Here is a 10,000-nt window from a genome sequence, read left to right as displayed (position 1 = left end):
ATAGATTCTTCTTCTCCTAATGAAACAATGCATTATTTCTTTGATGGACAATAAAGAAATTAAAGAAACCATTTCAATGAACGACGGCATGAATGAAATGAATGAAAGAAAGTCAGAACTGTTCGCAACAACAACTAAACAAAAAAAATAAAATAAAATATGATCAACTTATATAAGAACAAGTAAAAGTTAATCATGGGATGTTTTTGCTACTTCCTGTTGTTGCAAATACCAGTGACATGTAAGAAAGCTGAGTGAATTCTTCATTGATAAAGATTTTCCTATTCCACTGTAGCTTCCATACAGTATTTCATTTGTTTCCTTACTTCCAATCAGTTTGAAACGAAATATTATTTTCCAAATCTAATAAGAAACATGGCAGGTAATGCTGTTTTGTTTTGTTGTTTTGTATTTTTTTTCTTTTTCTATGTACTTTTATTTATTTTTTATATCTCAATCATAGAACTTATCTTTATTATTTTAAAGAACTCATCAATTCTAACACAATTAACTCTGAAGATTTTGATATAATATTTATTTTTTTACATATCATTCTTATTTATTTATTAATTGTGTCCAATTATTTTTCACTCCTAATTTTTACCTCAATTATGTGCTTGTTTGTAAAGTTATCACAATTAAAATTTCTTTTAAAGAAAATTAAACTCTTGTTTAATGGAATTTTATATGAAATACTTAAGCAGTTCTTTAAAATATAAGCATCATATTCATTGTTCAAGTCCTTATTTTTCTTTACATCATCATTTTTAACTTTAAAATTCTTCAAGTTTAAATATCATATTTCACGATAATGATCAAAAACTACATTAACCTAAATATTAAAATGATAAAATTTATTTCAATGGATCATTTTCCATGTGCAACATTTTCACTCAATAGTCAAGTGCTTATTTTGCATCATACATGAAACTTATCCAAACATTTTCAATTTATTGCCAACTCTTTTAAAAAGTATGTTTTATTCCGCTTAAATACTTACACTGTGAACAGAAGTCATAACAAAATATCTGAACCTGTTACATATTTACATATAACATATTAACATTTTTTTTTTTTTAACGCAAAATAATTTAGTTTTTCAAGAAAAATATACAGACAAAGAATAAACATGCAGTTTAAAAAGCTTCTTTGAAATTTCTCTTCTAAATAAAAGTTTCTTACTATTTTCATGTCATTGATGAAAAAAGAACTATCATGGCTGCTAACTTAAAAAAGAATTTATAGTTGTGTATAAAAAAATTGTTGATATGTAAAATACAGTTGCTGTTTTAAATATAGCATATGTTTGAAAAAGTGATAATTTCATTTGATGGATGAATAGATCCAAGACGAAGTACAATATCTCTTAGATCTTTACTATGAAGAAAGAGAAAAAATTTCTCTACAAAAGTAATTCAATACAATGATTTCACTTATTTTCTTGTATTGATTTTGCATGGATACTTATCTTTTATTTTATTGGTTTTTATTGGCTTACTGTGTGCAGACTACAAAGAAAAATAAGAAGGTAAAGGCCAAAGCTGTTTCATTTGGTATTTACAAGTTTTTGACTTAGTGCTGTAAACAAATTGCCTAGCCAAACTTTTTTCTTGTGAAATATATTCAGAGTTATTTGATGAAATCCAAAACTTTCTCACAATTCTTCCAATACTGTTTTGTCAATTTCTTCATTCCATTCCAATAAATCTGGTGTGCCTAAGGATACTTCACCACTATAGTAATCATTCTCCTTTTAGTTAGTTAACTTTCATGTAACACAACTAAATCCATTGAACCCATTGTAGAAGTCACAAGTTTATTTATAATTTGAACAAAAAGCTATATGTAGCCCTATTCTCATTTGCTCTTCCAATATGGCATCCAAGTTTTTCATGAAAAGAATTCCTCCAGATATTTTAACAGACATTTGGTCATGTTTAATAATATTAAGTAGCTATAAAAGTCAAACATGGCTTATTACAAAGAATAAATAGTGCATATATCACCTCATTTCCTTAACATCAAATTTAAGTAATTTCCTACACATGATAGTGTTTACCCTTCCCAATGGTCTTACAATATCACAAAGATTTTATCAACGAAACCTGGTCCCTTTTCTAAACCCAATTGATATTTCATTTCTTGTAAATCAGAAATAGGTACAGGTATGGCTGTGTAGTTAAGAATCACAGTTTGCAATCGTGTGGTTTCAGGTTCTGTCCCACTGCATGGCACCTTGAGCAAGTGTCTTCAACTATAGGCCCAGGCCAACCAAAGCCTTGTGGGTGAATTTGGTAGATGGAAACTGTGTGGAAGCTTGCTCTGTGTGTGTGTGTGTGTGTGTGTATGTTTGCACCCTAACTTCTTTACAACCAGTGTTGGTTTGTTTATGTCCTTGTAAATTAGAGGTTTGGCGAAAAAGATATTGATGGAATAAGTACCAAACTTTAAAAATATGTCCTGGGGCTGATTATATTTTTCAACTAGACCCTTGAAGGTGGTGCCCCAGCATGACTGCAATCCAATGACCAAAGCAAATAAAAAATAAAAGCAAAAAAAGATACACCATGGAGTATTTCTTTCATATTTGTGATGGTGTTTTGTCTCAAATCTCCATCATCCACCATTCCATTGCAAATAAATCTATCAATTCTATAAGGAAGCACTCTCTTACTGCACCTTTGTTCTCTACCCAACATTTTAACTGTGCCTCATCTAACACTATTATAATTACCTCTGCCTTAGCAAAGGCAGAGATATTGTTTTCAGTTATGTTTGTTTCTTTGTTTGTTTGTCTGTGGACAAGATATCTCAAGAAGCACTGGATGGATTCGGATGAAACTTTCAGGAATGTTTGGCCTCATGACTGGCATGAACTGGTTAGATTTTGGGATTGATTTGGTACTGGACAAGGATTCCGGATTATTTTTCCTGTTTTTTTACTTAATTTTTTAGAGCGGTCGGGTTTATTTTTAGTATTCTCATTTGTAAGAGCAGTCGAGTTTATTTCAGATAGTATCTTTTCAAAAATCATATCTGGCTAATCATTGAGAGGACGTTGGTATTGCTTTGGCACAGGTTTGCACTCTCTGCATGCTCTTGTTCATTCTGTTATCAGTATGATGTAATATGTCTGTTACCTTTTTAGTGCTAATATTTTTAACAAGCATAAAGTGGTGAGCTGGCAGAATCGTTAGCACGCCGGGCAAAAAGCTTAGCAACATTTTGTCTGTCTTTATGTTCTGAGTTCAAAATCCACCATGGGTGACTTTGCCTTTCAACCAATTCGAGGTCAATAAAATAACTGCCAGTTAAGCACTGGGATGATGCAATTGACTTACCCCTATTCCCACCGAACTTGCTGGCCTTGTACCAAAATTTGAAGCTAATATTTTTAGCAAGAATATATTCTTTTGTGAATTAGTTTTCAAAATAATTCAGAATTATGAGAGATTGAGTGAAATAAGCGACTTAAACTTTTCACACATTCAAATTCTATGTTACTTTTCATGTAATGTTGATATTTCAGTCCAAGACTTAAAATTTAAGTTTCAACCCTTTAAAAGAGCCTATTTTAAGTGGGCTGGTTTTGAAAGGATTAAAGCCATTTCCAATAAACTGCAGGTGTAGTTGTGTGAATAAGAAGCATGCTTCCTAACCATGAAGTCTTGGGTTCAATCCCACTGCACAGCATCTTGACCAAGTGCTTTCTACTATTATCCCAATCCTTGCAAGAGGATTTGGTAGACAGAAACTGAAAGAAGCCCATTATTTATATATATATATATATATATATATATATATATATATATATATATATACTTTATTTAAAGACAGCAGAAATATAACAAAAAACTGTTACTCGGAGTTTCATGTTCCACAAACTCTCCCTTGTAGCGAACCTTATCATCTGTCCATTGGTTTCACAAAATATTTTATTTATTTATTGGAATACATAAAAGAAGCAATAGCTTTGTCTTTAAGAAATATATGGCTATATTCACAGACATAAAATATGTACTGAAATAAAAGCACACTTTGTTAAATTATCAAGCAGACAATGGAGTTATTCAAATTCCCCTTAGAAATGATTATCAAATAGCTTTAATTACCACAAAATTTTATTATCCAGTAACAAAGTAACAACTGAATTTTCATAATGTTAGAGAAGTGTTACTCTTTTGCAACTTCTGTGTTCATCACAAGAATAGTATTGATAATTATTCAAAATCTAATGACTCAATTTTACAATGATTGGTTCAGTAACAATCAAACAGGCTTATGATGAAAAGGTGTTTCAATCATGGCTATCCTGTCTTTTGATCAAACAGCATAACTAAAACTACATTATCCAAAGTGTTATGCCCTACATTTTTTTAAAAGGGTGTGATTTGATGGAGATTTGACTACTAATTCTAGCATGTCAAATAACCACCTAGAGGCTATTTCACTGCATTGAGGTGCATAATTTAAGAGAGTAGAATTTTTTATTTCTAAAAATCTGGAAGGTAATACAATGACAAACAATACTATGTAACCTAAAAGTCATGAGTCGCTGTAATGAACAGGGGTGGGGGGATAGAAAAATCAATTAAGTTACAGTTTGATCAGGCCAAAAAATATAAAATAACCAATGTTTAGAAGAATTTTCTTTGAGACTTATAAGAATCTGTCGGGGGATGGCTTGTAGCTTCATTTCCTATTGAAGTCAACTGCTATGGCTTTCTAGCCAAATTAGTGCACTGTTTCCTACAGAAGATTGATCTGGAATCAAAATAATTGTCACGAGTGTGTTGAGGATTTCATCAAATGTTGCTATGGTGGCTGTTAAGTTAGTAAATGAAAATGTATTTCTTGGATTGTGTGAAGAAGTAACAACACTCATAAACAATTGACAGAAGATTTTATTATTGCACAAAGAGTTTAAACTGTTTTGGACTTTTACAAATAATAACAGCAATAATTAAATGGAAGGAGAAAGGGAAAAAACCAAGCCATGTGAAATGAAGTCACTTATGAGATATTGTGTGAATTTTTAGTTTGTTCTGTCCAAGACCCTGAAAGGTCTGCACAAATGTCCCCAGTAAGTGTGAAGGCACATCTCTCTCAGCTGCCTTCAACACCCTGCTTGGCAAGACGTGGAATGTGTGAATGGACTGGCCATTCTCAATAATCTGCAAAAAGTTAAGGTGCCAAAAAGTAGCTTTGTATAAGACACAGAGAGAAGATTCTAGAAAATTGAATCACGCAATGGCTTGACACTGGTTGCTTAATAGATTGATCACGTGAAATTGCTGTGGTTGGTTTGATTGTGATGTCTGACCAGATACCTAGGGATTTGGTTTCAAATCACCACTACACAACTGAAGAAAGCCACCAGGGGGGATAGGCATGGCAGCAGGAACCAGCTCAAAGTGGTCATAATTGACAAGAAACAGCAGATGTAACCCTTCCATAGGCAAAGATTAATTCAGTCCTCACTTCCCAACTCAAATAAAGTGTACAAGCTAAGAGACAAAATTCTTATAACCCTGAGTTACCTGTTGATGATGCAGAAGGATTTCCAGCATTGTGATAGATTTCAGAATAAGAGCTTTCTACACCTCTGAGTAGCTCCTGCAGTTTCTGTGAAGAGCAAAGCATTTCCAATGTTTATTTCATTTGTTATTCGTATATTGGTTTCAAATTTTGGCACATCAACCCCAGTGCTCAACTTGTACTTATTTTATCAACCCTGAAAAAATGAAAGACAAAGTCGATCCCAGCAGCATTTGAACTCAGAATATATAGTCAGAAGAAATGCCACAAAACATTTTGTTCAACACACCTATTCTTCATCATCATCATCATCATCGTTTAACATCTGCTTTCCATGCTAGTATAACCAATTCATTGCAGAATGGTGCTATTTATGTGCCACTGGCACGGAAGCCAGACAGCTGCTCTGGCAATGATCACGCTCGGATGGTGCTGTTAGTGCTCCACTGGCACAGGTGCCAGTCATCGAATTTGGTTCAATTATGATTTCGATTTCACTTGCCCCAACAGCATATATTGAAATTTGTGCATTTGGATATGTTAGCATATCATGAAGAAAAAAAGGAATAAGTGTTTTTTATGGATTAACATTTCATCTGAAAGGAAAATAATATTTTTTCCTTTGTCAGACAGAAAGACAATCCTAAAAAGTTAGATTCTTCTTTGCTGCATGACATACAAATGTATTCAAAATCACGAGGTTCTCTGATTAATTTTTGTCAACACAAACCATTACCAGTGACACTAGATTTTTCTCTTTTCACTCTCTTATTTAATGTTCCGGATATCAAACTACAAGATCATATTAATGAAGACAATACAGCTTGTTTAAATATTAATGACATTATTTACAAGAAGAATCCTTAATTGATTTTATGATTATTGATGGCATTATGCCGTGTTTCATTAAAGCATTTTCCAAGATTCCAGTTGAGTTGGCAATGTATCAAAAGATTTCGGTTAACAATAAATAAGAACACCCTGAACCTTGGAAGTAACAATCTGATATTGAGCACTTAATTGTGTTTGTTGTTGTTTAGCTTATGTCAACCTTGATTGAATTAATATGTCATCAAAGATATTCTATCTCATATAAATGTTCCTTTTATTTAAGACACTACACGGGATTTGGGGGAGATTTGGCAGTTATTTCTAGCAGGTAAAACAATCTTAAAGAGTTGTCCTCATAGGCTCATTGTATATTCAGTGTAACCAGAAGGTAAAAAGATATGATATGTTTAAATGTTAACCAGCGGCTCATTAAAATCTTAATTATGCAACGCACAGGCTGTATGACTACAAATCAGATGTGTCATATTGTATGACAACAGATAAATTGTAGGGTACACTGTAAGGTTACAGATAAATTGTATGTCAAACCACTACATATATATCTCTTTTACTTGTTTCAGTCATTTGACTGTGACCATACTGGAGCACCGCCTTTAGTTGAGCAAATCGACCCCAGGACTTATTCTTCGTAAGCCTAGTACTTATTCTATCGGTTGCTTTTGCCGAACTACTAAGTTACGGGGACGTAAACACACCAGCATCAGTTGTCAAGCGATGCTGGGGAGGACAAACACAGACACTCAAATATATACAGACACACATACATACATATATATATACATATATTCGATGGGCTTTTTTCAGTTTCCATCTACCAAATCCACTCACAAGGCTTTGGTCGACCCAAGGCTATAGTAGAAGACACTTGCCCAAGATGCCACGCAGTGGGACTGAACCCAGAACCATGTGGTTGGTTAGCAAGCTACTCACCACACAGCCACTCCTGCGCCTATATATATATCTTTTAATATATCTGTAAAAATATGTGACACTTATTCACTTTTACAGATACATTCCTCTATTTGCATAATATCGAGGTCTTTCTTTGTTTTGTTGCCATTCCTGCCAAATATCTTTTTATTTATATATATATATATATATATATATATATATATATATATATATATATATATATCTTTTAAATTTGTTTACAGGAAACGTTTTGAATATGCAAATAAAGCTCCTATTCAATTATGCCAACCAAAGTCTAATGATGCTGACTGGTGAACCAGTTTTTTGGGATTACTTCAAGCTGTGTCACCAGCATGGGTGACAGTTGCATCACACCAGTATCTGCCATGGCAACAATTTCACTTGGCTTGATGGGTCTTCTTCTCCTTCTCTGCTTGGTCAGTTGTAGAGAAAAAATATATAATAAAAGAAGGAAAATGCACACAATTCATGTTTTTAATATATTCTAAAGGACAGAATATTATGGTAGTCGACCACCAGGTCACTCATGAATACTACTGGTACCATACAGTCTGCTACAATATGTTGCATGGCTGGCTTATTGGTAGCTAAAGTAGATCCCTAACCAGACTTCCTTAGTGGGGAGGGTTGCTTAAAACCCTGCAAGACAAATAGCGATACCTGTCAAAAGAACAGAGGAACCCAGCATAGAATCAATAACTACCTATCAATTGCACAGGGGTGTGTAGTTATTTCTTATAAGCTTGCTTTCCGACCTTGTGGTTTCAGGTTCAGTCCCACTGTATGGCACCTTAGTCAAATGTCTTCTACTATACAACGCTATTGAAGCCTTGTCAGTGGATTTGGTTGACAGAAACTAAAAGAAGCAGCGAGCTGGCAGAAACGTTGGCACGCCAGGCGAAATGCTAAGCGATATTTCGTCTGCCGTTACGTTCTGAGCCCAAATTCCGCCGAGGTCGACTTTGCCTTTCATCCTTTCAGGGTCGATAAATTAAGTACCAGTTACGCACTGGGGTCGATGTAATCGACTTAATCCCTTTGTCTTTCCTTGTTTGTCCCCTCTATGTTTAGCCCCTTGTGGGCAATAAAAAAATAAGAAACTAAAAGAAGCTTGTGGAGAGGGGGTGCGTGCATGCATGTGTGTGTGATGGCATGTAAGCTCATGAGTAGTTTGTTGGACTTAAGAAGGTAACAAAGAACCCAGATGATTGGTTCAGCATGGCAAAATGGGTGTCAAAATGTTTAATACATCATTTGTCTCTTGCACGTTATGTTCTTTTTGTCCCCATTTCCTGTTCTATTCATTATCCTCTTATCTGCTACCACTTACTTTATCCTCTATACTAAGATACAAGTGTAACAGGGATGGCATTTAATTTGTCCATACTTAATCCTTCCATCGTCATCCATTACCATTATTCTTCTATTCTCTGTGACTGTCACCTCTGTTTCCCTCTACCTGTTTTTCATTACAACACCTTTGTGATGAAAAATGGTATCAAATCTGCTCTTATTCAATACCCGCTACCATCACTCTCAAACACTAACCCTCATTCTCCATCTCTGTGTAACTCTTAGTCAACATTAACCATTCTCACTTACTGTCACTCACCTATCTCTGTTGCTATCCATCATTTGCACTCTCTTACCTTGATACATCTTTATTGCTATACCATCATGTACCCCATACTGTCTTCTATTCAACCAACTACCAACAACCAACATGTCACTATTTCTCTTCCACTCCCCATCTGCCATTCTATCAATCTGTTCCGCCCCCCCCCCCCATTGTACTTATATTATATTATCTCCCTTTTCACCCTCTTGATCATCATTTCCTTTCTGGTCATACATCCTTCCCCTTCTTATTTCTTTATTGCCCACAAGGGGCTAAACATAGAGGAGACAAACAAGGACTGACAAAGAGATTAAGTCGATTACATCGACCCCAGTGCGTAACTGGTGCTTAATTTATTGACCCAGTAAGGATGAAAGGCAAAGTCGACCTCGGCGGAATTTGAACTCAGAACGTAAAGACAGACGAAATACTGCTAAGCATTTTGCCCAGCGTGCTAACGTTTCTGCCAGCTCGCCGCGTCATTCCCCTTCTGTTCACAAGAGTATGAACAGATAGAGAATGAAGACTGCATAGGGTAAAGAGGACTTTTTAGTCTTACATTGAACAAGGCAACTTTTCCAATGCTGGTGCTACAAAGAAATTCACCCAGTACACAGTAATGGGGCTGGCAATTGAATGAAGACCATGCAATGTAGATAAGGCCTTTTAGTTTTGCCCTACATATAAAATCTTCTCTAGTGCTGTACCAAAATAAAATGTATTCAGTATTCTCTGCAAAGTGGTTGATATTAGGAAAGGCACCCAGTCGTAGAAATCATACCAAAAATGGAATAAAAGACCAAGACATGCTCCTCCAAATAAGAACTAAGTCAGTGATGAGCCATATAACCCAAGCCAATATGGAAACTAAACATAAAATTAATGATGAGATTTATGATGTATATGAAAATGTGTGTGTGTGTGTGTGTACATGTATATGCACCCATACATTCATATTACTTCACATATGTTAAATATATGAAGTAAAGGTGTTGAGATGAGAGTGCAATAATGGGTAGTTATAGAGATACTGCTTTAATAGTTTCAGCTTTGTTGTGT

The 10,000-nt window shown here is 34.6% G+C and overlaps 1 protein-coding gene across 1 annotated transcript in view; it reads left to right on the top strand.

Annotated features, from left to right (window-relative positions):
- Positions 1-185: 185 nt before the first annotated feature.
- The window catches only part of LOC106875191 (uncharacterized), an 11,981-nt gene continuing 2,166 nt past the window's right edge, over positions 186-10,000 (top strand). The window contains exon 1 of the mRNA XM_014923230.3: positions 186-382. Coding sequence (XP_014778716.1) covers positions 376-382 — 7 coding nt within the window. The 5' untranslated portion in view covers positions 186-375. The remainder of the gene's footprint in view (positions 383-10,000) is intronic.

Source organism: Octopus bimaculoides, chromosome 4 (assembly GCF_046866305.1).
Source record: "Octopus bimaculoides isolate indiv1 chromosome 4, ASM4686630v1, whole genome shotgun sequence".
Lineage (NCBI taxonomy): Eukaryota > Metazoa > Mollusca > Cephalopoda > Octopoda > Octopodidae > Octopus > Octopus bimaculoides.
The sequence above is the reverse complement of the archived record's forward strand: the minus strand, read 5'-3'. Positions and strand labels throughout refer to the sequence as shown.